Here is a 26,999-nt window from a genome sequence, read left to right on the forward strand (position 1 = left end):
TATATTTTAAACATTTTCAACAAAGTTATTTTAAATTTTGTATCAGATAAGCTCTAGGTCTGAAGGTTTGGAGGATATATTTTCTATAGGTTAGTGTTTCTGCCTTTCACTCACAGTGGCTTGTTTCCTTGTTTGTTCTGTAATTTTTTAAATCCTGGGCTTGTATTTATCTGATCTTTGTCTCCAGGAAACAAGAGAACTGAGATCTCCACTGATTTGCATTTGCTCAGTTTCTAATCTCAGAATGTCTTAAAGAAATATTTTTAAACAACCTTTTTCACTGCAAACCCTTTTTTATTCCATTCTTGTGTGTAAAATCTGTTGTTTAATTACTCTCTGACTCTCTGATACCACTCTCCTTTGAGGGTCTGCCTCATTCCCTGTGCATTTCTATGTGGGAATATATTGGGAAGAGGGGTTAAAATAATTCATTCTTATTATTTATTATACAAGCCCTTTGCCAAGTAGTCAGCATGGATAATAAACTCCATGACACATAGTTTCTGTTTTCGAGATTTCCTCTCTGGTAGGGAAAACAGAAAGTAAATAAATCCTACTACAGCTTGTAGATGAACAGCCCTTGAATAAATAAAAAGATTTGTTGTAAATGAATACTTTCAGTCATTGTATTTTAAGAACTATCATTTTGTATGCATTGTGGAGAATTTCTGTAGCTTTTTATCAGTCTTTAAAAAACTGTTTTGTTTTGTTTTTTGCATTTTGAAGAATTTTTGCTTTTTAAATTTTCCTATTTATTTTCAAGCATTTATATATGTTCTGCTTAATTGGCACTATGATCATGAATTTTTGTCTCTTTCAACTTTGAGGGAATTGTCATAAAGCAAATTATTTAGAAAAAGATGTTTCCAATCATTAGTTCATATATGATAACTTTTATGGGCTCTAGTTAACTTTATAACCTTTCGTGCATTAAATTTTTTTCTTTTCTAAGTTGGATAATTTTAAAATATCATTTTCTTTCCCTTGTATCCTAAATCTATATCATAGTTATAAATACTTTTCATTGTAGCTGTAATTTTGGTATATAAGTTGTATCAAATATGAGTAAAGCAGGGGATTTTATGCTTAAAGTTAATAAAAGCTGCTAAAATGTAAAATAAATATGTTGTCAAAATATGGCTTAAATAGATATATTGGAAAATAAGTTTCATTCACTGAAAATAAACTTAGTTTTTTTAAACACTTATTTCCATAAATATACTTAATTTTAAATAAATTCATGAATCATTCACTATTTATATATATATATATTTTTTTTAAGATTTTATTTATTTGACAGAGAGAGACAGCGCGAGAGGGAACACAAGCAGAGGGAGTGGGAAAGGGAGAAGCAGGCTTCCCGTCGAGCAGGGAGCCCAATGCGGGGCTCGATTCCAGGACCCTGGGATCATGACCTGAGCCGAAGGCAGATGCTTCACCGACTGAGCCACCCAGGCGCCACTCACTATTTATATTTAATAGTCTTTCATTTTCTTTTTCTCTTTTCATAGGCCCTCCTTCTGTTATTCCTCCCTCCCCACCTCAGGTGACCCATGTTAACAAACATATGTATCTTCACATATTTTTCTCTGTAGTCAAATGCACATGTATATATGTACATAAATATTCACATCTGGGGACATTGGTCATTGCTTTTACAGAAATGAGATTATATTTTATATACCTTCATATATTGCTTTTATCTTATTTTTTAAAACCTTAAAATATCTAGTATAATACTTTTGTCTTTTAAAAATACTTTGTGGCTATATAATATTCTATGTGTAGATGGAAATGGGAAGAAAAGCTAATAAAATAAAAATTCATTGTGATGTTTGCATGCTTTAAACAAATGATTGGAAATCATTTTAGTAATAATTGTGTAGTAGAAAGCTGTTCCTTTTCACTTTCACTATCATGTTTACACTAGAGCAGTTAACTTTCCCCTTTGCATTGGAAATAATCTTCTGCTTTTTCCATCTTTTTCAGACTAGAAGATCAAACCTGAAACTAAGCAACCTGCTCCTACAACAGATACTTCTGAGGAAGAAACTTGTCAGGGGACCATAATAGGAAGATTCATTAAAAATGACCCACAGGACCCTAGTTTAAGAGAATCCCAGAAAAGAGATAACAGGTTATTGAGACATAATAATTGGGAAAATTTGAATGGAAGAATAATTACCCATGAAAAAACTCTCACTGGAGAAAATTACTTCTTTTTTTTTTTTTTAAGATTTTTTTTTTTTTTTAATTTATTTGCGAGAGAGAGAATGAGAGACAGAGAGCATGAGAGGGAGAAGGGTCAGAGGGAGAAGCAGACTCTCTGCTGAGCAGGGAGCCTGATGTGGGACTCGATCCCAGGACTCCAGGATCATGACCTGAGCCAAAGGCAGTCGCTTAACCAACTGAGCCACCCAGGCGCCCGAGAAAATTACTTCTTGTTGAAGTCTATTCTTTTTAAAGAACAGAGAATTCTCATAGAAGACAGTCATCGCCAAAGTGATCTATATGGACAAAGTTGTCGAGAAAACTCTGAGCTAATTCTTCAATCAGGAACCAACTTGGGCAAGACAATTTTCAAAACTACTAAAGGCAACCGAGATGTGAGGCAGGCCTCCCAACTTAAAATAGATAAGATAGTTAATGGTAAAGGGAAACCTTATAAATGTAATACATGTGGAAAAGCTTTTAGTTTTAGGTCATCACTTACACAACACCAGAGAATTCATACTAAAGAGAAACCATATGGATCTGAATGTGATAAATGTGGGAAAGTTTTCAGTCAACCTGCATACCTTAATCAACATAAGAAAATTCACAGCAGAGAAAACCCTATAAATGTAATGAATGTGGGAAAGCCTTCATTGTTTCTTCAACTTTAATTGCACATCAGCAAATTCATGCTGAAGATAAGCCTTATGAGTACACTGTCTGTGGAAAAGCCTTCAGGTAATGTGCACACCATACCCAACTTCTGAGAATTCATACTGGAAGAAACCTTATGTATGTCATGAACGGGGTAAAGCCTTCAGTCAGACATCAAAACTTGCCAAACATCAAGGAAGTCACACTGGAAAGAAGTCCTACAAATGTAGCGATTATGGGAAAGCTTTTAGTAATAATTCATACCTTACTGTACATGAGGACCCATTCTGAAGAAAGGCCATATAAATGCAATGAATGTGAGAAGGCATTCAGGAGTATCCCAGATTTTGCAATACATCAGAGAATTCATACTGGAGAGAAACCCTATAGATGTAATGATGTGGGAAAGCCTTCAGAAGTAACTCAATCCTTACTCTGCATGTTAAAGTGTGTACTGGAGAGAAACCCTATGAATGTAATAAATGTGTAAAATCATTATTCGTACACAAAACCTCATAGCACATCAGAGAATTCATACAAGGGAGAAGCCACATACATGTAACAAATGTGGGAGAGCCTTTAGAAATAAATCAAGCCTTACTGTACATCAAAGAATTCATACTAGAGAAAAACCATATACATGCAGTGAATGTGGAAAGGCCTTCTTGCATTCCTCATCTCTTATTATTCATCAACAAATTCATACAGAGGAGAAACCTTATGGGAGTAATGAATGCAAGGAATCATTCAGGCTAAAATCACACCTAATTGTTCACCACAGAACCCGTACTGAGGAGAAACCAACCAAAATACTGAATGTGAGAAAGTATTCACTCAAATGGTAAGTCTCACAGAACATGAGAAATTCACATTGGATTGAAGCCATGTAAATGTACCCATTGGGGGAAGTCTTTCAGGAGTAATTGTAGATCAGAAGACCCATAATGAAGAAAAAACATAAATGTAATGAATGTAGGAAGTTTTTTGCTAACATGTCACAACTCAGACTGCATAAATTATCTCCTACTGGTGAGAAACCTTACAAATGTAATAAATGTGAAAAAGTCTTCACACAGTAATGCAGGCCTCCAATGCCCATCAACGAATACATACGGGGGAGAAACCACTTATAAGTAATGACTATGGGATCTGCATTCAGCCAGCTGATATATGTTATAGAACATCAAAAATTAAAACTGGGGAGAAACCCCATAAATGTGATGAATGTGGAAAGGCCTTCAGAAAAGGTTCTTACCTTGCTGTGCATCTGAGAACACATACTGGAGAGAAGGAATGACAGGAAAGCTTTATCAGTGTATCACAGCTTACCCTTCGTTGGAGAGTTCATACCCGTGAGAAGCATGGAAGGAATGTAGGAACATCTTCAGGACTAATTCTGACTTTACTGTACATTACAGAGTACATACTAGAGAAAAACCTTATAAATGAATGTGTAAAAGCTTTCAGATGTACCCCAAGCCTTACTGTACATCAGAGAACGCAGCAAAGAATGTGAATGTAAAGAATACAAGATGTCATAGAATGTCAGTTCCCAGAGAATACGTGCTGAAATAAATTTTATACATTTAATGAGTATGGGAGGGAAAATCTTCAGCAATTATTTACGACTCATTCATCAAAAAAATTCTGGACAGTGAAAATTTACAACTATATCAAACATGGGAAATTATTTAATTATCAAGTTTTGTGGCTTATCAGAAAATTTAGAGTTAATAGATGAACATTCCCTATTACCCAACCATCCTAGTAATCATAATTTTTGCTTATTTCAAGTCTTTTTTAAAATTAAAATAGCCGGGCGCCTGGGTGGCTCAGTTGGTTAAGCGACTGCCTTCGGCTCAGGTCATGGTCCTGGAGTCCCGGGATCGAGTCCCGCATCGGGTTCCCTGCTCGGCGGGGAGTCTGCTTCTCCCTCTGACCCTCCCCCTCTCATGCTCTCTCTCTCTCATTCTCTCTCTCAAATAAATAAATAAAATCTAAAAAAAAAAAAAATTAAAATAGCCTTGTGTTCTATTGTAGAAATAACATTCTTATTGTAATAAGTGTAAAAATAGAGAAAATTTTAAGTAAACAACCTAAATCTTGCCACCCAGAAATAAGTAGTATGACATGTTTATTCTGGGCTTTATATACATATCTCGTAGTTTTAATCTTATTACACAGATGGGGGACACCTGGCTCGCTCAGTCAGAAGAGCATGTGATTCTTGATCTCAGGGTCATGAGTTTGAGCCCCACATTGGCTGTAATGGTTACTAAAAAAGAATAAATGAATTTAAAAAAAAAATCTCATTACACGGACGTTTTCACTTAACATTTCATCATAAATATATTTCCCCTTTTTTGTGTGAAGTGTAACCAGGGTGTTAAACATAAATCGTGAGAAGAAGGAACGAGCAGCTTTATTTATATGTGTCACTTTCACTTTAAATTTCATAGAGGACTGGCTCTTCCTTTGGCTGAAAATTCAGGCAAAGTTGGCATCACATGAATATGAACAAAATGAGGGTCACATGTGAGAGGAATGGCAATGGAGTCATCTTGAATCCTGTCCACAATTTGGGAAAAAGAAGCCTCATAACATTTGGGGAAAAAGAAATCTTGTGATTGTATTTGTAAAAATGTAGTCACGACTTAGAAATTAAAATGCCTGGTTCCATATAATAATCTAAGAACCAATGTGAACTTGATTTTTTAAAGATCTATTTTAGAGAGCATGCACGGGGGAGGGGTAAAGGGAGAGAGAGTCCTAAGCAGGCTGCGGCTCAATCTCATGACCCTGAGCTCAGGACCCTGAGATCACGACCTGACCAAAACCAAGAGTCAGACACTTAACCAACTACGACACCCAGGCGCCCCTCCAATGTGAACTTGATTTTAAAGTTAAACTCCCCTTCTTCTGCTCTGTGTTTCATACAAGGTTGCATACCGGTATGTGCAGGAAGAGGGCATGATTGACTCCTTCCTCTTATCTTAATAAAAACTGCTAGAACTCCTCCAGGGTTGGAGCTAGAAGAGGGAAGTGGGGTAAGAAAAGCCCTTGGCTGGTACTGTTGTAGGCTGGTCTTGCGCTTTTTGGACTTTGCAGAGGTATAAAGGTGACTCAACACTTCCATGGGTTCTTAAGCAATCTTCCATCTTTCTGGAATTCTAGTCTGTGCTAATGCATCTGAGCACTAATTGCTTATACCTTCGTCAGTTCTTAGGAAGCTGGTAGTAACTTCAGCTGCTTCTGCTAAAAGCCCATCTACTCTACCTCTCATCTCAGAGATAGGATTCCAGATGACCCTACTGTCATCTCTCACGTGGCCCTCATTTGGTCCATTTTCATGGTATGCACACTTTGTCTTAAGGAACTCTGCAAGTGCAAGGCACTCACGCAACCACTTCTCTCATACATATCAGCAGTTAGATACCTCATTTCTTACCCTTCGGATTTCTTCAGTGGTCAGACCAGCTGCAGAGAATGCATATCAAATACTGCCAAGAGATCTTCAAAAGCCTTTCATATTCTCTAGATTATGCCCTTAACGGAGAGAAAAAATTTAGAAGCCATCTAATTTATTCTCAGCCACCTACTTTTAAAATATATATCTCATTGGGCATTTTTTGAGGTCTGTCATCTTGGGGTTTTCACCAATATTTTCATTTTAACATTCTGCTCTAGTTACTCTTCAGAAGATTTTGTGGTGTTTTTTTTTTTTTTTTTTTCCAGAATCTATTATCTTCAGAAATCTTTTGAATAAATAAGGGGTGTCTGGGTGGCTCAGTCGGTTAAGTGTCTGCCTTTAGCTCAGGTCATCATCCTGGAGTCCTGGGATCAAATCCCACATCTGGCTCCCTGCTCTTCAGAGAGCCTGCTTCTTCCCTTGCCCCTCACCCCTCTTGTGTTCTCCCACTCTCTCAAATAAATAAAATCTTTTATTTTTTAAATTTTTTTTTAAAGATTTTATTTATTTTTGACAGAGAGTGTACAAGCAGGGGAAGCAGCAGGCAGAGGGAGAGGGAGAAAGGAGCCCGATGTGGTGCTCGATCCCAGGACCCTGGGATCATGACCTGAGCCAAAGGCAGACACTTAACCGTCTGAGCCACCCAGGTGCCCCAAAATCTTTTTTAAAAAAGAAAGAAAAGAAATCTTTTTAGTAAGTAAGAAGTGTGGGGCACCTGAGTGGCTCAGTCGGTTAAGTATCTAACTTCTGGTTTTGGCTCAGGTCATGATCTCAAGGTCTTGAGAGATCCAGCCCCACCAGGGTCAGGCTCCATTTGGAGCCTGCTTAAGATTCTCTCTACCCCCCACCCCCACTCTGTGCTTTCACACATGCTCTCCCTAAAAAAAAAAAAAAAAAATTATAAAAGACATATTTTATCTTTCATGCATCAAGACATTTAACACTAAATTATATAATATTGTGCCAGAAGTAAGAAATTAGAACCCCTTGTTTAGAATAACAGTGACAGGGCGCCTGGGTGGCTCAGTTGGTTAAGCGACTGCCTTCGGCTCAGGTCATGATCCTGGAGTCCCGGGATCGAGTCCCGCATCGGGCTCCCTGCTCGGCGGGGAGTCTGCTTCTCCCTCTGACCCTCCTCCCTCTCATGCTCTCTGTCTCTCACTCTCTCTCTCTCAAATAAATAAATAAAATCTTAAAAAAAAAGAATAACAGTGACAGAGGTGCCTGAGTGGGCCAGTCAGTTGAGCATCTGATTCTTGATTTGGGCTCAGGTCATGCATGACCTCAGGGTCATGAGATCAATTCCCCCATCGGGCTCCACACTCTACACGGAATTTGCTTGTCTCTCTCCATCCCCCTCTGCCCCTACCCCCATTCACTCCCTCTCTAAAATGAATAAATCTTAAAAAAAAAAAAGAAACAGTGGCATCATAAGGTACCTGGCTGGCTCAGTTGGTAGAACACGTGACTCTGGATCTCGAGGTTGTGAGTTTGAGCTCCATATTGGATGTAGAGATTACTTAAAAATTAAAAAATCTTAAAAAAAAAAAAAAGAATAGGGGCAGGCATCTGGGTAGCTCAGTTGGTTAAGCATCTGACTCTGGCTCACTCAGGTCATGATGTCAGGGTCCTGGGATTGGCCTGCATCAGGCTCCGCACTCAGCAGAGGGTCTATTTCTCCCCCTCCCTCTGCCCTTCCCTCCACTCATGCTCTCTCTTTCTCAAATAAATAAGATCTTTGAAAAATAAATAAATAACAGTGACATCTCAAATAGCTTTCAGGCAAAAATAAATAAGTCAAAATAATGTCCACCCTGAGGAAGATAAAGACTAGACAAAGCACTAAATTTAAAGATTTTTCTCATGCTCTTCCATCTAAAACAAAAGCTAAATACACAAAAATAAATTTATTAAATATATAGACACATTCGAAGATGAAAACTTGTACTTCTTTTTTTTTTTTAAGATTTTATTTATTTGACAGAGAGAGACACAGCGAGAGAGGGAACACAAACAGGGGGAGTGGGGGGAGAAGCAGGCTTCCCACTGAGCAGGGAGCCTGATGCGGGCTTGATCCCAGGACCCTAGGATCATGACCCAAGCCGAAAGCAGACACTTAATGACTGAGCCACCCAGGCGCCCCTGAAAACTTGTATTTCATTTATGAATGTTTATGATGGGTGTACTTTTTTTAAAAAAATATTTATTTTTTAAATTTTTTATTGTTATGTTAATCACCATACATTACATCATTAGTTTTACATGTAGTGTTCCATGATTCATTGTTTGCGTATAACACCCAGTGCTCCATTCAGTACGTGCCCTCTTTAATACCCATCACCAGACTAACCCATCCTCCCACTCCCTCCCTTCTAGAACCCTCAGTTTGTTTTTCAGAGTCCATCATCTCTCATGGTTCGTCTCCCCCTCCGATTTCCCCCCCTTCATTCTTCCCCTCCTGCTATCTTCTTCTTCTTCTTTTTTTTTTTTACCATATATTGTATTACTTGTTTCAGAGGTACAGATCTGTGATTCAACAGTCTTGCACAATTCACAGCGCTCACCATAGCACATACCCTCCCCAATGTCTATCACCCAGCCACCCATCCCTCCCACCCCCCACCACTCCAGCAACCTTCAGTTTGTTTCCTGAGATTAAGAATTCCTCATATCAGTGAGGTCATATGATACATTTAAAATCATCCTCAGTATTGCCTCCTCTAAGCTCTTAGATCCTTATTAAGTCAATAACTGAACATCATAGTAATGCCCAGCTCAGGAGATTTTGTTGTTGTTGTTGTTACATTATGCCTAAAGGCAGCTGCAGTTTGCATTAGGCCAAGAACTAATGTAACTTAAAATGATCTCATTCCAACCTTCTAGGAAAATATGGAATTCTTAGAGACTATTTTTATTATGTTCAAGAGTCCTGTTCATTTAAGTTCAACAGCAACAGTGAGGCTGAGTAAGAAAAAAATTCTGCAAATAAAAATACAAAAACAATTTTTAATTATAATTTCAGTCAAAGTACAGAAAGATCTTTTTAAAATAAATTTCTCCTACTCTCTTACTCCTGAAATCCTGGTGTTATACAAAAGAGTTGGGAATAAGACTTCTGATATGCATAAAAGAAGTTGGACATGGTATACATACATGTACGTCCTTAACAAAAGTAAGGAAATCTCTAGAAAAGAACAGTGGCTGAGGATTGCAACGTTACCTTTTCCAATGAGTTCTTTAGAACACAAAAGCAAAGAAAAATTTCTATGATTTTTTTAATGCTGGTAACAATCATGTGGAAAGAATTTCCAGGGTTGTAAATTCTTAAATATGTAGTACTTTTTAAAGTGTTACCTTTGAAAAATACTGATATCATAGCTATCATAGAACCATGTATTTTAAGTTGTCAAATATTTCATTTTGGGGGAACATGAAGACGATGACCAAGTTGCTTTTCTATAGCTCTGATTATGTGAAATATCCTTACCTAAGAATATGCTGTGATGTGATTTCATCACATATGTGGTGAAATATTTATGAAAATGAAATCTGGTAATTCACTATTGTTTGAACACCGAATCTTGAGGTAATGCAGAAATTTGTTATTCCTATGAAACTGGGATAGAGAAAACTTTGATTTTTAAGTGTAACTGATTTGTATGGCACAAAAAAAGTATGTATTTTCTATAGAATCCAGAAAAAAATGCATCCCCATGCCCTGACACATTCCACCATGAAAAGCTAATGCCCATTTGGAAAACCAGCTCAGCATCTCTGCAGTAAGCATCCAAGGTTTTCTTGGCTATGCATTATTCTGAGCCAGCTCTGACTGCCAGGGTGCAATAGAGGAAACCCTTCTGACCCTTCCGTGCCTGGCAAACCTCTTCACGCACTATCTTAGCATCTGCACATCTTCAAATAAAGACCATCTGTCGCCAACGCAATCAGAAGGCACTTGTTTGACTATATACTACATACTGGGGTTTTGTTTTTCTAGAGCATCTGTTTTAACCCTTGCTGCTTCTCATTCTTTCACTTTTAGCTTGTCTTCCAATTTCTCTGCTTTAAATTATTGAGTGTTACCATCAAATAGTTTTTGGTTCATCTTCAGGAAGAATTTTAGCACATGTTATATGAAACAATGTATCTTCTTGTTCCAATGTACCTTTAAATTACAGTACAAGGGTGGAAACATGATGGGAAGAATTTTTGCTGCGTTGTCACTGATTAAACTCAGATTCTTGGGACGCCTGGGTGGCTCAGTTGGTTAAGCGACTGCCTTCGGCTCTGGTCATGATCCTGGAGTCCCGGGATCAAGTCCCGCATCGAGCTCCCTGCTCAGCAGGGAGTCTGCTTCTCTCTCTGACCCTCCCCCCTTCCATGCTCTCTCTCATTCTCTCTCTCTCAAATAAATAAATAAAATCTTTAAAAAAAATAAACTCAGATTCTGGGCTTACAGTTACTTTCTTTCAGCACTTGAAAAATGTTGTTTCAGCTCCTTCTGGCCCCCACGGTTTCTGATGAGAAGTCCACTGTCATTTGAATTGTTTTTCTGTTATTGGTATGGTGTCCTTTTTCTCTTGCTGCTTCCAGGATTATTCTTCATCTTTAGTTCTCAGGAGTTTGATTATGATCTGTCTTAGACTACACATCTTTGTGTTTATCCTGGTTGGCATTTTCTTAGGATCTTGAATCTGAAGATTTATGTCTTTGGTCAAATTTGGAGACACTTTTAAGTACTGCGACCCTCTGGATTTTTTTTTTTAAAGATTTTATTTATTTGACAGAGAGAGACACAGCGAGAGAGGGAACACAAGCAGGGGGAGTGGAAGGAGACGCAAGCTCCCCAAGGAACAGGGAGCCCGATGCGGGGCTCGATTCCAGGACCCTGGGATCATGACCTGAGCCGAAGGCAGACGCCTAACAACTGAGCCACCCAGGCACCCCCTGGATTTTTATTTGAATCTTGTGTTTTAGCAGGCCTCCCCTGACACCACTCTGCTGGGAGAAGGAAGTTCACCACTGTACTGTTATTGTTTGGTGGGAATTCAAGTCCAAGTGACTCAGCTTCTATTGACAGCTCTGGGGAGGGGAATTTCTTGTTCCTGCTGAGCAGGGGTAGAATTTCAGGCTCCCCACTAGAACATCACCATTAACAACACCTTGTCTAGGAGGGGAGAGGCATTCTCTTACTACTTCCATATAGTTGTCACTGACATTGTGCATGGGGACGCTCAATACTACTAGTAGGTGGGTGGGAAGGAAAGTCACAGCTGCCCAGACTGCCTGGGCAAGGACAGAAGGGCACCCCCCATCTCAGTCTTTGCTGCTGGGGATGAGGTGGCACCACAGTTTTTTTCTGTGGTGTTCGGCTAAAGCAGAGTGGTTATTTTCCTAAAGATTTTCTGTCATTCTAGGCTGCCCTTTTCTTGGTCCGTTGCTGGAAAGAGACAGGCTTTCCTTGGAGCTTTTATTTTTATTTTTATTTTTGTATCTGTGCCCATTGGAATAATGGGTCACCAGCTTCTCCAGCACCCAGATCAGGGTATATGAGGCAAAACAAAAATGTAGAAAACTTAAACCACTGCGTCTTTCCCCAGGTTGCAAGATCCCTAGCTGGCCTGCCTTCTGTCCAACTTTCAGAGTTTTCTTATATGTTTTATATATATATTATCAAGGGTTTTTAGCTATAACTAGTGGGAGATACAGAGAGAAGTGTTCCTAGTCCATCTCATCCTACTATCAGTTCACCTTCATTTATGACAATATTTTGATGGGTATAAATTTATGGGCTGACAGGTTTTTTTTTTTTCCTCTCAGTACTTTCAAAGTGCTCCATTGTTCTCTGCTTGCCTTTTTTTTTTCTTGATGAAAAGTAATTATCTTTGAACCCAATAAACACATATCTTTGTTCCTCTAGCTGTTTTTAAGCTTTTCCTTTATTACTGGTTTGTAGCAGTTTGATCATGATGTGCCTTGGTGTGATTTTCTTCATGTGTTTTCTTTGAATTTCACTGAGCTTCTTGGATCTGTGGGTTTATAATTTTCATCAAATGTTGAAAGTATTTAGTCATTATTTCTCCAAATGTTTTTCTACTCCCTCACTCTCTCCCCTCCTTCTAGGATTCTAATTACACATAGTTAGGCTACTTCATGTTGCTCTATAACTCACTGGTGCTCCGTTCATTCACCCTCTTTTTTCTCCCTGTGTCTCATTTTGGACAGTTTCTGTGTCTTTGAATTCATGATTCTTCCCCTTTGCAGTGTCTAATCTGCTCTTCATCTAATCTAGTGGGGGTTTTTTTCATTTCAGTTATATTTATTATCTCTAGTAGTTTGATTTCCCACTTATATTTTTTCCTCTCATAGTTCAAGAGTCACTGGGTTATTTCATACTTTCTCCAGAGGTATCCACTGGCTCTTTGAGATCCCAAGAGACCAGTTTTACAGTGTTCAGTTTCACTGAGCTTTGTATTTCCCTGCAGATCCCCATATGCAGGGGTCTCACCCTGTGTGGGCCTCATACACAGTCACAGCAGCAGACAATCCAAGGCACACAGAATAGGAGTGGGTTAGGGAGGAAAGGGTTTCTTTGAAGGAAGCTGCTTAGAGCTCTTACGGAGTCTGTTTCACTATGGAAAATATGGCCTCTGGGTATTTAAACCATGAAACTGAGGCAAAGGAAAACATGCTTTATAATATATAATAAGATAATAAATATCAATATAAATAAGATATAAAAATACATATCAATATAAATGAACATAAATATTACTATTTTTTGTTTGGATGAGCTGAGAAGGAAGCTCTAGTTCAAAAGCCCAGAAATTATAATGAAGGCATTATCGATTTTTCAGTCAAGAACTTGAAAGACAGGCAAAAGTGTTCACACGCACTTACCAACTCTACCGGCATCTGAGGTTTTAGCTAATTTACAGAAGCCCTGTATCTTCTGGCATTGACTTTATTTCTTTAGTCCCACCGAAATGTTCAGTGTCAAGGGGTGGTGTCATTCTTTTTTGCGTCGCTCATGCTAATAATGCTTGACATATAGTTGTGGCCTCTCAATACAAGTTTGTTGAATTTAACTGGATTCTTTCGGTCACCCAAATTGTCGATAAACACAGCCAATTCCCTCTTAAATGCAGACAAAAGAGGGGAAGAAGAAAAAGAAAAAAGAAAAAAAAAAAGCTCCGCGCTGAGGATTCTGGGCACTGTAGTTCGGGAGCCCCAGCTGCGCAGGCGCACTGGCTAGCCCGGAGGCCGGCCCCGCCAAGCCGGCGCCATTGCTGGAAGCGTTCCCGCCCTGCTCTGCGAGTGCCCTCAGTTGTCCTCAGTTCGGCCGCCAGGTACTCGTTGCCCCCGGCGCCAGGCCGCGGTTCCCTGCCGCCCCTCTCTCGGCGCTTGGCTCCTGGCGGCGTCCGGGGCGTGGCCGGTCCCTCCAGAGCCCGGGTCCCTGGGCGGACACGCCCACCCGAGAGGGGACTGCGGCTGGGCCTCCTCCCTGGCTGTTGGCTCGGTCCCGCCCCGGCCTGGCTGGGGGGCCGTCGGTGCCGTCGGCGGCGGGCGCGGCGCTGGGGTCGGGGAGCGCCGGGCGCGGGGCCCCGGCCAGTAGGGTTCGACTGGGGCGGGCCGCCTCTTCCCAGTCCCGCGCCTTTGACGGAGGGAGGAGGGGGACCCCCGATGCGCTCTTCGGGAAAGGGGGCGAGACCGGAGGAAGGAGAGGCTCGCTCCCGGCTTCTGAACCGGCGCGGATGGAACGGTGTCACACCTGGTGACCTGACAGGTGGATGAACTCCTGTCTTTCGGTACCCGAGGCAGTTTTTCCAGTTAATCACTTTAAATCACTTGTCTCTCCCTGACGTGGTAATGGCATCATTGCGTTGGTTGGGACATGCTGGACTCGTCCGTGGCGCTGAAGTTCTCAAGAAGAACATGGTCCCCTTCATTGTTTTAAAATAACAAAGCTGGGGGCGCCTGGGTGGCTCAGTCGTTAAGCGTCTGCCTTCGGCTCAGGTCGTGATCCCAGGGTCCTGGGATCGAGCCCCGCATCGGGCTCCCTGCTCGGCGGGAAGCCTGCTTCTCCCTCTCCCAATGCCCCCCCACCCCCAGCTCGTGTGCTCTCTCACTCGCTTTCTTTCAAAGACATAAATAGAATCTTTAATAAAAATAAAACTCGGGGCACCTGGATGGCTCAGTGGTTAAGCGTCTGCCTTTAGCTCAGGTCATGATCCGAGGGTCCTGGGATCGAGCCCCTGCATCGGGCTCCCTGCTCGGCGGGAAGCCTGCTTCTCCCTCTCCCACTCCGCCTGCTTGTGTTCCCTCTCTCGCTGTGTCTCTATCAAATAAATAAATAAAATCTTTAAAAAATAAAATAAAATAAAATAACAAAGCTGGCTTAGGATCCACAGCAAGAGAAAGTCTTCAAGTCCTTGGTACTTCCGCAGTGCTTGGGAAGACAGGGCTTGGGTGAAGTCACAATATCCAGAAACAAATATCTAGGAAGTTATGACTTTGGAGAAGTATTGGCGTAGATGATCTAATGTGTGATGTCAGAGGTGAAAGGAGAAACTGATCAAGTGATTTTGCCTGTGGACGTATTTCCACAGTAGCCAAACCAAAGTTAGAACCTGGGGGTGTGGACAGCCACTGTGGCATTTTATCCCTACACCAAACTCCTGTGTATGTAGAGGTCCTTCTGATTGTCTACTTGGAAAGTGTAGAAAAGTAGAAGGAAGTGTAAAACATCACAGGTCCGGCACTCAGAGGTGACAGGGGAGTTTTGGCTTATTCACTTGCTGTCTTTGTCTCTATGCATTATTTTTACGTAACTGAGATCAAGCTGAATATCTTGAATTTTAAATAGTGTTGGTTATTCTGATTGTAAAATTTTAAAAGATGTTTATGGCACAGTTTGGTATTAAACATATTTGGCTAGCATTATCTATATGGCATATTGCCAGGGAGGAGTTTATTAATCTTTACAAATTTAAAAAGAAATGATAACTCAGGTCATTCCTTTTTTTTTTTTTTTTTTTTTAAGATTTTATTTATTTGAGAGAGAACAGGGCTAGAGAGAAAACACAAGCAGGGCTGAAAGGTACAGGGACAGGGAGAAGCAGATTCCCCGCTGAGCAGGGAGCACGACCTAGGCTCTTTCCCAGGATCCCAGAATCATGACCTGAGCAGAAGGCAGATAGATGCTCAACCCACTAAGTCACCCAGGTGCCCCTCATGTCATTCTTAATAAGTTTTTAAAGATGCAGAAAACCATTACTGTAGTTCTTTGGAATTGAAAATGTCTTAAGTCACTCTTTGTAGGTCCACTTTTGTATTTGGAAAAAAATGGTTTTATTTATTCTTTTAGCCCATTTTTTTTTTCTTTCAAACCTTGTAAAACTGGATTTCTTGAATTGAGGGTGAGTATATGGGTTGGGGGGGAGTTGAAGTCAATCGTCAAACTCCCTGAAATAATATGCAGCATCATATGCATGTGCATTATTCTGTGGACAAGGTCAGATTCTGAAATAGATCTGTAACTCCTACTGGCATCCACATGCAGTCTTGTTACTATTTGTTAGAATAGTTTCTTTTTCTTCTTCCTTTTTTTTTTTAAGAGGTGGGGCGGTGGGATGAGAGGGAGAGAGAGAATTTTAAGCAGGCTCCACGCCCAGTGCAGAGCCCGAGGCAGGACTTGATCTCACGACCCTGAGATCATAACCTGAGCCAAAATTAAGAGTCAGACGCTTAACCAACTAAGCCACCCAGGCTCCCCAGAACAGTTTCAATTTTTGTCTTAAGTTGTGTTTGAACTTGCCACAAGTGTTGTTTCTAAACTGAAATGAAGAGTGATTCAAGAAGCACCAGGCTTGAAGCAGAAACTCAGGCTCTAGAATGATCTTGGTAAAACGTATTTCAATTGGATTTTCCCATGTGAAAAGAAGAGTCTTTAATTTGGGGTTTAGGAGTTAGCTTTAGAACAATATTTCTAAGGTGTGAACTTGAGGTACTTGTTGACAATGTAGACTTTTGTGTTTCACGCTTAGAGATTCTGATTTAGATCTTGGAAGGAGCCAAAGAATTTCCTTTCTAAAACGCATGCCTAGGGGGTGCCTCCGTGGCTCAGTTGGTTAAGCGGCTGACCTTTGATTTCCGCTCAAGTCATGATCTCAGGGTCATGAGATGAAGCCCCGCCTTGGGCTCTGCATTGGGCGTGGAGCCTGCTTAAGATTCTCTCCCTCAGGGTGCCTGGGTGGCTCAGTCGGTTAAGCTCGACTGCCTTCAGCTCAGGTCATGATCTCAGGGTCCTGGGATCGAGCCCCACCCCACATCAGGCTCTCTGCTCATGCTTTTCCCTCTCCCTCTGCTGTTGCCCCTGCTTGCACTCTCTCTCTATCAAATAAATAAATAAATAAAATCTTTAAAAAAAAATTCTCTCCCTCTCCCTCTCCCCCTCCGCTCTCCATCCCCACTACTCCTGCCACTCATATGCCCTCTTTCCCTCTCTAAAAAAATAATAAAATAAAATAAATGAAAATCATGCCTAGTGAGCTTTTTCTTTTTTTTTTTAATCAAGATTTTATTTATTTATTTGACAGAGAGAGACACAGTGAGAGAGGGAACACAAGCAGGGGGAGTGGGAGAGGGAGAAGCAGGCTCCCTGCAGAGCAGGGAGCCCGATGCGGGACTCGATCCCAGGACTCTGGGATCATGACCTGAGCTGAAGGCAGTCGCTTAACCAACTGATCCACCCAGGCGCCCCCTAGTGAGCTTTTTGCATCTTGTTTTAAGATGTGGGAGTTTTCTTTTTATTTTTCTATTTTTTTAAAGATTTTATTTGTCAGAGAGAGTACAAGAAGGGGGAGCGGCAGGCACAGGGAGAAGCAGGCTCCCCGCTGGGCAAGGAGCCCAATGCAGGACTTGATCCCAGGACCTTGAGATCATGACCTGAGGGGAAGGCAGACGCTTAACCGACTGAGCCACCCAGGCATCCCAGATGTGGGAGTTTTCTAATTATACTTAGGAGTTTTCTGGGGGAAGAGTCATTTTCATTAGATTTGCAGAGGAATCCATGACCTAAAACAAGGTAGAGAAATACTGGTGTATGGGAAAAGCACTTTTATTAGTAACTTTTGAGACTTCAGTATAAGAATCCTCTCAAATTATTCATTCTTTTATTGTTTTTAAAGATTTTATTTATTTGACAGAGCACAAGCAGAAGGAGAGAGAGGGAGAAGCAGGCTCCCTGCTGAGCAAGGAGCCCGATGTGGGACTCGATCCCAGGACTCTGGGATCAACCCGGGCCAAAGGCAGCCGCTTAACCAACTGAGCCACCCAGGCGTCCCCAGATTATTCATTCTTTATCCAAGTCTTATCTTCACACTCCACTGTGTTTTTCCTCCCTCAACTTCTTATTTGTCTTTCACCAAAATCTTTTCATTGGGCATAGTGAAGCCCCAGGGTCATGGAACAAACTGCATGTAGGGGTATTCTGATCAGATGGGGGGGCACCAAATGTGGGGTCACCTGATCAGGTAGAGTTTGGTGGCGAGGGTGGTAAAATTCACCCAAGGCAGAACAAAGGAGTTTACTAAACACACTACAAAGGAATGGCAGGCGGGACAGCAAGGGAGAGACTGTCCGCAAGGAGGCAGTGGTTGGGGGCTGGAGTTAAGGGGGATGGTGAGGAGGTATGGGAACATATGGAATTTTCCCTTTTTGGTGCCTGTATCCAGGTGTAAGTAACCCATTGGTCAGCCAGGGCTTATGGATGTTTTGAGGTGGGTCGCCTAATGGGTGTGTTTGTATTCAGCCTGGTGGTCACTGTAGGCCCTTCTACCTCACTCAAGATTTCATTGTTCAAGTTGGTTGCCCAAAAGTAACCTCTACACTACAGTCTTTTTTTTTTTTTTAAGATTTTATTTATTTATTTGACAGAGACACAGCGAGAGAGGGAACACAAGCAGGGGGAGTGGGAGAGGGAGAAGCAGGCTCCCCGCAGAGCAGGGAGCCCGATGTGGGACTCGATCCCAGGACCCTGGGATCATGACCCAAGCCGAAGGCAGTCGCTCAACCGACTGAGCCACCCAGGCGCCCGAGTCTTAAGAGAATCACATTTTCTTTTTCTTTTTTTAAAAAGATTTTATTTATTTGAGAGAGAGAGCATGAGCGGGGAAGGCGGGGAGCAGAGGAAGAAGGGGAGGGAGAGAGAATCTGAAGTAGACTCCGCCCCGAGTGCAGAGCCCTACTCCGGGGCTCGATCTCATGACCCTGAGATCATGACCTGAGCTGAAACCAAGAGTTAGGTGCTTAACCTACTGAGCCACCCAGGTGCCCTGACAAGCACATGTTTTCTTGATTTAACTAAACCCTACTCTCCCAGGCTTACCAGAGAACTTTACATTTTTCTTTCGTGACCATTCATTCTACTAATTAGGAAATTAATTTTTCAGCTTTAACCAAGTCTATGTGGTTTGAACAAGTAAGCCTATTTCTTTCTCATATAAAAGTCTGAGTTGGTAGGTGGCAGGCAGTGATAAGGGTAGGCAGCTCTCATCCATTAGGTCATCTGGAAACCCAGGTTCCAGTCATCTTTTTGCTTCACCACCACCTGGGGGCGTTATCTTTCCTATGGTAGCAGCTGACTCACTCTCATCCCGTTGCATTCCAGGACTTTGGAAGGGGAAACGAAGAACTGGAGGCCAAGCAGCTTGCTTTTAAAGATGTGACATCAGCTCTATTATTCAAATCCCATTTGCTGTAATTTAGTCACATGGGCACACCTGCCTACATGGTGGCTGGGAAATGTCTCTAGCTGGATGACCTTATGTCCAGCTGAGATTTCAAGCCTTTGTCAATACAGAAGGGGAGACTGGATGTTGGAAGGCAATTAGCAGTCTCTGCTACATTGGCCTACATAAGTTTCCTGCTGCTTGAGTCAGTCTTAGAAAATTTTTAAACAAAAATTGTTCTTCGGGAAACTTTATTTTTATTGGCATACAGTTTTAAGATGATTTATATGTTATAGCCCCCCCCCTTTTTTTTTTAAGATTTTATTTATTTATTTGACAGAGAGAGAGACAGCGAGAGAGGGAACACAAGCAGGGGGAGTGGGAGAGGGAGAAGCAGGCTTACCGCAGAGCTGGGAGCCCAGTGCGGGGCTTGATCCCAGGACCCTGGGATGATAACCTGAGCCGAAGGCAGCCGCTTAACCCACTGAGCCACCCAGGTGCCCCGCCCCTTTCCTTTTTTAATTAATTATTTTTATTAACATATAATGTATTATTTGTTTCAGGGGTACAGGTCTGTGATTTTATCAGTCTTACACAATTCACCGCACTCACCATAGCACATACCCTCTCCAGTGTCCATCACCCAACCACCCTGTTATAGCCCCTTTCTTGTTTCTATTTTTAGTTTATTGGTATATTTTCTTCTTTGGCCAGTGGCATATATATTTCATTATTTAGAGAATCAGCTCCTGCCTATGTCAACTGCTTTGTTATTTACTAGTTTCTTTATTATTTCTCTTTATGGTTTGCTTGTTAATTATATTTCTTATTTAGTTGAATGTTTAATATTTTTATTCTTTTAAAAAATGTTAGTTGCATGCATTTAGGGATATAAATTTTATCTTTTTCTTAAAAGTTTTGGTGACCCATGAGTTTTTATTTTCTAATTCACTGGCAATTAAAGTTCTCTCTTTGACTTAATAGGTACTCAGGAGAGTCTATTTTAATTCCCTGGTGACTGGGTTTTCCCCCCTCACTCCAGACTTAACATTTGTAAATCTACATCATGGTTAGAGTGTCATGTATTCAGTTTCTTTTTTTTTTTTAAGATTTTATTTATTTTATTTTAGAGAGAGAGCACATGAGAGTCGGGGAGAAGGACAGAAGGAGAGGAAGAGAGAGAACCTCAAGCAGACTCCCCACTGAGCACAAAGCCCCACATGGGGCTCAGTCCCATCACCCTGAGATCATGACCTGAGCCAAAATCAAGAGTTGGACACTTAACCAACTGAGCCACCCAGGTGCCCTCCCCATCCCCTGGCATGATGATTTATTTTAGGGTGTGTATGTGTGTTATACTAAGAGCTTGCTTTCTTTTTTTCATCCACAGAGATACTACTTCATTTTTTAATTGAAATATAATTGACATATAACATTATATTAGTTTCAGGCATACATCATAATGATTCTATATATATTGCAAAGTGATCATCACAAATCTAGTTAATATCCAGCACCACACATAGTTACAAATTTTTTTCATGTGATGAGAATTTCTAGGATTTATGCTTATCAACTTAAAAATATAATACAGTATTATTAACTATAGTCACCATTCTGTACATTACATCTCCAGGACTTATTTATTTTATAACTGAAAGTTTATAGCTTTTGACCACCTTTGCCCATCTCGTGCACTGCTCACCCCATCTCTGGCAATCTGTTCTCTGTATCTATGAGTTCAAGTTTGGGGCTGGGGGGCGGGGTTGTTTGGTTTATTTTTTTAGATTCCACATAACAGTGAGATGATACTTGTCTATATCTGTCTGACTTGTTTCACCTAGCATAATGCCCTCTTGTTCCATCCATGTTTTCACAAATGGCAGGATTTCCTTCTTTTTTATGTCTGAATAATATTCCTGTGTGTGTGTCACATTATCTATTCATCTGTCAACAAACACTTCCATTTCTTGGCTATTGTAATTAATGCTACAGTGAACATATGGGTGTGGATATCTTTTTGAGTTAGTGTTTTTGTTTCCATCAGATAAATGCCCAGAAGTGGAATTGCTGGAAAATGTAGTACTATTTTTAATTTTTTGAGGAAACTTTGAGGATATTTTAGTATGATTTGTTCTAGTTTTGTGAAAAATGTTGTTGGTACTTTATAGGGATTTTAATAAATCTGTAAATTGCTTTGGGTAGTATGGACATTTTAACAATATGGTTCTTCCAATCCATGAGCACAGAATATCTTTCCATTTAATGTCTTCTGGTTTGAATGTACAGGTCTTTCACCTCCTTGGTTAAATTTATCCCTAGGTATTTTATTCTTTCTGATGCAATTGTAAATGGTATTATTTATTTATTTATTTATTTATTTATTTTTAAATGAGGTTTTCTTTTTTTTTTTTTAAGATTTTATTTATTTATTTGAGAGAGAGAGAATGAGAGACAGAGAGCACGAGAGGGAAGAGGGCAGAGGGAGAAGCAGACCCCCTGCCGAGCAGGGAGCCCCATGTGGGACTCGATCCTGGGACTCCAGGATCATGACCTGAGCCGAAGGCAGTCGCTTAACCAACTGAGCCACCCAGGCGCCCCGATGGGATTATTTTCTTAATTTCTCTTTCTTACAGTTCATTATTAGTATATAGAAACACAACTGATTTTTATAAGTTGATTTTGTATCCTGCAACTTTACTGAATTTGTTTATCCTAACAGTTTTTTGGCAGAGTCTTTAGGGGTTTCTACATATAATAGTATGTCATCTGCAAATAGTAACAGTTATTTTCCAATTTGGATGCCTTTTATTTCTTTTTCTTGCCTAATTGCTCTGGCTAGGACTTCCAGTATTATGCTGACTATAAATGATGAGAAAGGGCATCCTTGTCTTGTTCTGTTCCTGATTTTAGAAAAAAAGTTTTTATCATTTCACATTGAGTATGTTAACTGGTCTTGTCATATATGGCCTTTGTTGAGAGTTTTTATCGTAAATGGATGATGATTTTGCCAGGTGCTTTTTCTGCATCTATTGAGATGATCATATGATTTTTATTCTTCATTTTGTTAATGTGATGTATCACATTGATTGACTTACAGATGTTGAATCATTCTTGCATCCCTGGAATAAATTTCACTTGATCATTGTGTATGATCCTTTTGATGTATTGTTGAAATCAGTATACTAATATTTTATTGAGGAATTTTGCATCTGTGTTCAAGAGGGTCATTGACTTCTAATTTTCTTTTTTTATGGTGTCTTTGCCTGGTTTTGATACCGCAATAATGCTGGCCTCGTAAAATGAGTTTGGAAGTGTTCCTTCCTCTGTGTTTTTTGGAAGAGTTTGAGAAGGTTTTGTATTGATTCTTCTTAAATGTTTGATGGAATTCACCAATGAAACTACCTAGTCCTGGACTTTGTTTTTTGCGATACTTTTTATTATTGAGTCAATCTCCTTACTAGTAATCAGTGTGTCAGATTTTTCTCTTTCTTCATGATTCAGTCTTGGTAGGTTGTATGTATTAGGAATTTACTCATTTCTTCTAGGTTGTCCATTTGTTGGCATGATCTTTTTAGACCCATATTGTCTTATACTTTAATGTGTGCATATGAATCAGCTAGGGATCTTATTAAAAAGCTGATTCTGGGGGTGCCTGGGTGGCTCAGATGGTTAAGTGTCTGCCTTCAGCTCAGGTCATGATCTCAGGGTCCTGAGATTGAGCCCCTCATCGGGATCCCTGCTTGGCAGGGAGCCTGCTTCTCCCTCTCCCTCTACTGTTCCCCCTTGTGCTCTCTCGCTGTCTGTCAAATAAATAAAATCTTTTAAAAAATAAATAAATAGATAAATAAAATAAAAATAAAAAGCTGATTCTGATTCAATAGGTTCTGGAGTTGGGCCTCAAATTTTGCATTTTTCACAAGCTCTCCAGTAATGTTTATGCTGTTGTTCTTCAGACTACACTTTTGAATACAGAGCTCTTAGTTGTGAATTCTTAATGGAGACAAATTGTCTACGTAAGGCAGGGACAGATTCAGCATAATCCTGCGTAGATTCTTTTGGGCCCCAAAAGCCCTACTGCATGGTGAGAGCATCAGACTTCCTAGGAAACTGTCATTTAAAAGAATTTCACAAAATCTGGAAAGCTTAATTCTTACTGCGCCATTGCTCTTTTATGTCTTGCAGCATCATTCTGCAACTATGCACTTATTAAGAGAATGTTTACAAACATCAGGCTCTTTTTTTTTCCCCCTGCTTCCTTTTTATTTAGGTTTGCCTGATACGGAATGAGTAGATAAAGATCTATTTGAATATGAGATTGAGAGAGGCATGTCAGGACTTCTTTTAAGTTTGGAAGTTGTGGTGTTCTCTTTACATGAAGCTGAAATCTCTGAAAATGTTAGCAAATTGATCGTCACATGAAAGGCAGGAGGAAGAAATTCTTAGACTGTTTCATTTTTAGATGAGTGGGTGCTTGTGGCAAAGAATGATTGAATTATTTCCTTTCACGTCATATAGCAAGTTGATTTAATGGAAAAGTTGTGGGCATTGGAATTAGACCGATTTGGGGTCGTGCATGGCCTTGGGTAAATAGCGTAATTTCTCTAAGCTTCATTTTCCTGATCAGTGGAAGAGGAATATAATTCCCATTGGATTGATGTGAAGTTCAAATTAAAAGCACCTTGTACAATGTCTGGCCTGCTAGCCATGACCACATTTAATGGTATTAAAATGTCAAGATCTCCAGGAGCAAGGATCTTTTTTCCTCACTGATCTTGGGAGTTAATCTTGTGTTCTTTAGGGAAGTCATGCTTACTTGTAATGTCAGGATTCCAACTAGATAAGTCTGAGATTTCCAAGGCAGGATGGGTGTTCACACCTTATTTCTTTCTCTTACTCAGATATGCCATTGCAAGACTCCACTCTTGCCAGAGAGAGGAACCCAGAGGAAGAGATTATGGCTGCTGTGGTTTTTTCAGTTGGACCTCTGGTAAGTTGGGGTTTCCTCTGGTCCTGACCTGCCTCTTGGTTTCAGAGCATGTCTATTTTTCTTGAAGCCTGTGACTTCCCTACCTTACCCACACCCCTTCTGGTAACTGAATCAAATTATTTCATCCATGAAAATTGGGTTCATCATAGTAAAGCTTGTAATCTATAAAAAGATTCATTATACATATTGAAGCAAATATCAAGACACATGATCTTTCAAAAAATACTTTTTGCTGTTTTTGATAGATAGGCAGCCTAGGAAATTTACTTTTGATGTTAAATTTGTATTGTCTCCAGGAAATTTCAGTTATTTATGGGGTAGAAGAATGGAATTTTTTTTTTTTAAGATTTTATTTATTTATTCATAAGAGACAGAGAGAGAGAGGCAGAGGGAGAAGCAGGCTCCCTGCTGAGCAGGGAGCCCAATGTGGGACTCGATCCCAGGACCCTGGGATCATGACCTGAGCCGAAGGCAGACGCTTAATGACTGAGCCACCCAGGCGCCCAAGAATGGAATATTTTAAATTGGACATTTCGTTTAGGAAATTTGGGGAAAAACATATATATATACACAGACAGACCCACACACCCTCTTAATTAAGAGGGACCCTTGTGCCCACTGTCAGTGATCTCCTCTTTTCTACCCATTAAGAAGTGACCAAGCTGGGCACCTGGGTGGCTCAGTTGGTTGGGCGACTGCCTTCGGCTCAGGTCATGATCCTGGAGTCCCTGGATCGAATCCCGCATCGGGCTCCTTGCTCAGCGAGGAGTCTGCTTCTCCCTCTGACCCTCCTCCCTCTCATGCTCTCTCTCTCTCTCATTCTCTCTCTCTCAAATAAATAAATAAAATCTTAAAAAAAAAAAAAAAAAAGAAGTGACCAAGCTTACCATATGATCCAGCAATTGCACTACTGGGTATTTACCCCAAAGGTACAAAAGTAGGGATCCGAAAGGGTACGTGCACCCCGATGTTTATAGCAGCAATGTCCACAATAGCCAAATGTGGAAAGAGCCAAAATGTCCATCGACAGATGAATGGATAAAGAAAATGTGGTATATATATACAATGGAATATTATGCAGCCATCAAAAGGAATGAGATCTTGCCATTTGCAACGACGTGGATGGAACTGGAGGGTATTACACTGAGCGAAATAAGTCAAACAGAAAAGACATGTATCATATGACCTCACTGATATGAGGAATTCTTAATCTCAGGAAACAAACTGAGGATTGCTGGAGTGGGGGGTGGGGTGGGAGGGATGGGGTGACTGGGTGATAGACACTGGGGAGGGTATGTGCTCTGGTAAGCGCTGTGAACTGTGCAAGACTGTTGAATCTCAGGCCTGTACCTCTGAAACAAATAATGCAATATATGTTAAGGAAAAAAAAAAAAGAAGAAGAAGAAGATAGCAGGAGGGGAAGAATGAAGGGGGGGAAATCGGAGGGGTAGACGAACTATGAGAGATGATGGACTCTGAAAAACAAACTGAGGGTTCTAGAGGGGAGGGGGCTGGGAGGATGGGTTAGCCTGGTGATGGGTATTGAGGAGGGCACATTCTGCATGGAGCACTGGGTGTTATGCACAAACAATGAATCATGGACCACTTCATCTAAAACTAATGATGTAATGTATGGGGATTAACATAACAATAAAAAGGGGGGATAATAAAATAAAGAAAAAAAAAAATGACCAAGCTTGCCATTTGCACGACGTGGATGGAACTAGAGGGTATTATGCTAAGCGAAATAAGTCAGAGAAAGACAAGTATCATATGATCTCACTGATATGAGGAATTTGAGAAACAAGACAGAGGATCATAGGGGAAGGGAGGGAAAAATGAAACAAGATGAAATCAGAGAGGGAGACAAACTATAAGAGACTCTTAATCTCAGGAAACAAACTGAGGGTTGCTGGAGTGGAGGGGGGTGAGACGGATAGGGTGGCTGGGTGATGGACATTAGGAAACGTATGTGCTATGGTGAGTGCTTTGAATGGTGTAAGACTGATGAATCACAGACCTGTACCCTTGAAACAAATAATGCATTATATGTTAATTTAAAAAAAAGTGACCAAGCTTAATAGATGACATGGAGAGAAAGAAGATGTTTAAGACACGGAGCTTGGCTGTAGGGAGCTTACAGTCTCATTGAGCTAAGGCATACAAAAGAAAGAGTTACATAATTTATTTAGGTGAATGATAGTTGCTTAGCCATATGATAAAGAAGATGAGTGCTCTGAAATAAAAGAAATGGGACATGACTATGGGCAAAATTGGTCCATGAGAAACCTCTTGAGGACAGTTAGACTTAAGGTGGTACCCATTTACAAGTGGGATTTAAATTGTCATCAAGAATTTGTGAGGGTGGTTCAAGTGAGAAGGGAGTTCAAGGGCAAGGCCCCGTGGCAGAGAACAGTGGGGTGCACTAGTGATTCCAGTTGGAAAGTTATGAAAGACAGGACTGAATTAGATATTTAAGCTGAATCTTTTAATGTTTCCCTGAAGACATTTAAGTATACATATGTATGTGTGTGAGAGTGTGTTTGAGATGGGTGTTAATGTGATAAAAGCTGTATTTTAGCAGTGACTTTCTGACATAGGAGATCCCAAAGAAAGAGGATACCAATATAATTTGTTCTATTAATAATCTACAGTAACCTGCAGTAGTGATCTTTTATTCTTTGTAGCTGGGATGTACAATGAAAATAGTCCTTAAAACATACCCTTGAAAAATAAATGAGGGGGGGCGCCTGGGTGGCTCAGTCGTTAAGCGTCTGCCTTCGGCTTGGGTCATGATCTCTGGTTCCTGGGATCGAGCCCCACATCGGGCTCCCTGCTCAGCAGGAAGCCTGCTTCTCCCTCTCCCATTCCCCCTGCTTGTGTTCCCTCTCTCGCACTGTGTCTCTGTCAAATAAATAAATAAAATCTTTAAAAAAAATTT

The 26,999-nt window shown here is 40.6% G+C and overlaps 2 protein-coding genes across 4 annotated transcripts in view; both read left to right on the plus strand.

Moving 5' to 3' along the window:
* The window catches only part of ZNF286A (zinc finger protein 286A), a 49,301-nt gene extending 44,672 nt beyond the window's left edge, over positions 1-4,629 (plus strand). The window contains 6 exon segments of the mRNA XM_034989652.1: positions 2,656-2,823; positions 2,826-2,993; positions 2,996-3,143; positions 3,145-3,263; positions 3,266-3,364; positions 3,367-4,629. Of these exon segments, the coding sequence (XP_034845543.1) occupies positions 2,656-2,823; positions 2,826-2,993; positions 2,996-3,143; positions 3,145-3,263; positions 3,266-3,364; positions 3,367-3,713 (1,049 nt within the window). The 3' untranslated portion in view covers positions 3,714-4,629.
* An 8,971-nt stretch (positions 4,630-13,600) lies between these two features.
* Positions 13,601-26,999, plus strand: part of ZNF624 (zinc finger protein 624) — a 44,733-nt gene continuing 31,334 nt past the window's right edge. Inside the window, exons 1-2 of one of the 3 annotated variants that reach the window (XM_034989654.1) lie at positions 13,601-13,686; positions 23,970-24,058. In XM_034989654.1, the coding sequence (XP_034845545.1) occupies positions 23,972-24,058 (87 nt within the window). In that variant the 5' untranslated portion in view covers positions 13,601-13,686; positions 23,970-23,971. Of the gene's footprint in view, positions 13,687-20,333; positions 20,370-23,969; positions 24,059-26,999 lie in introns of those variants that run through there. The other 2 variants (XM_034989653.1, XM_034989655.1) reach the window with 2 other exon arrangements.

Source organism: Mirounga leonina, unplaced genomic scaffold (genome assembly GCF_011800145.1).
Source record: "Mirounga leonina isolate KUSES-001 unplaced genomic scaffold, KU_Mleo_1.0 Mir_488, whole genome shotgun sequence".
Classification (NCBI taxonomy): domain Eukaryota; kingdom Metazoa; phylum Chordata; class Mammalia; order Carnivora; family Phocidae; genus Mirounga; species Mirounga leonina.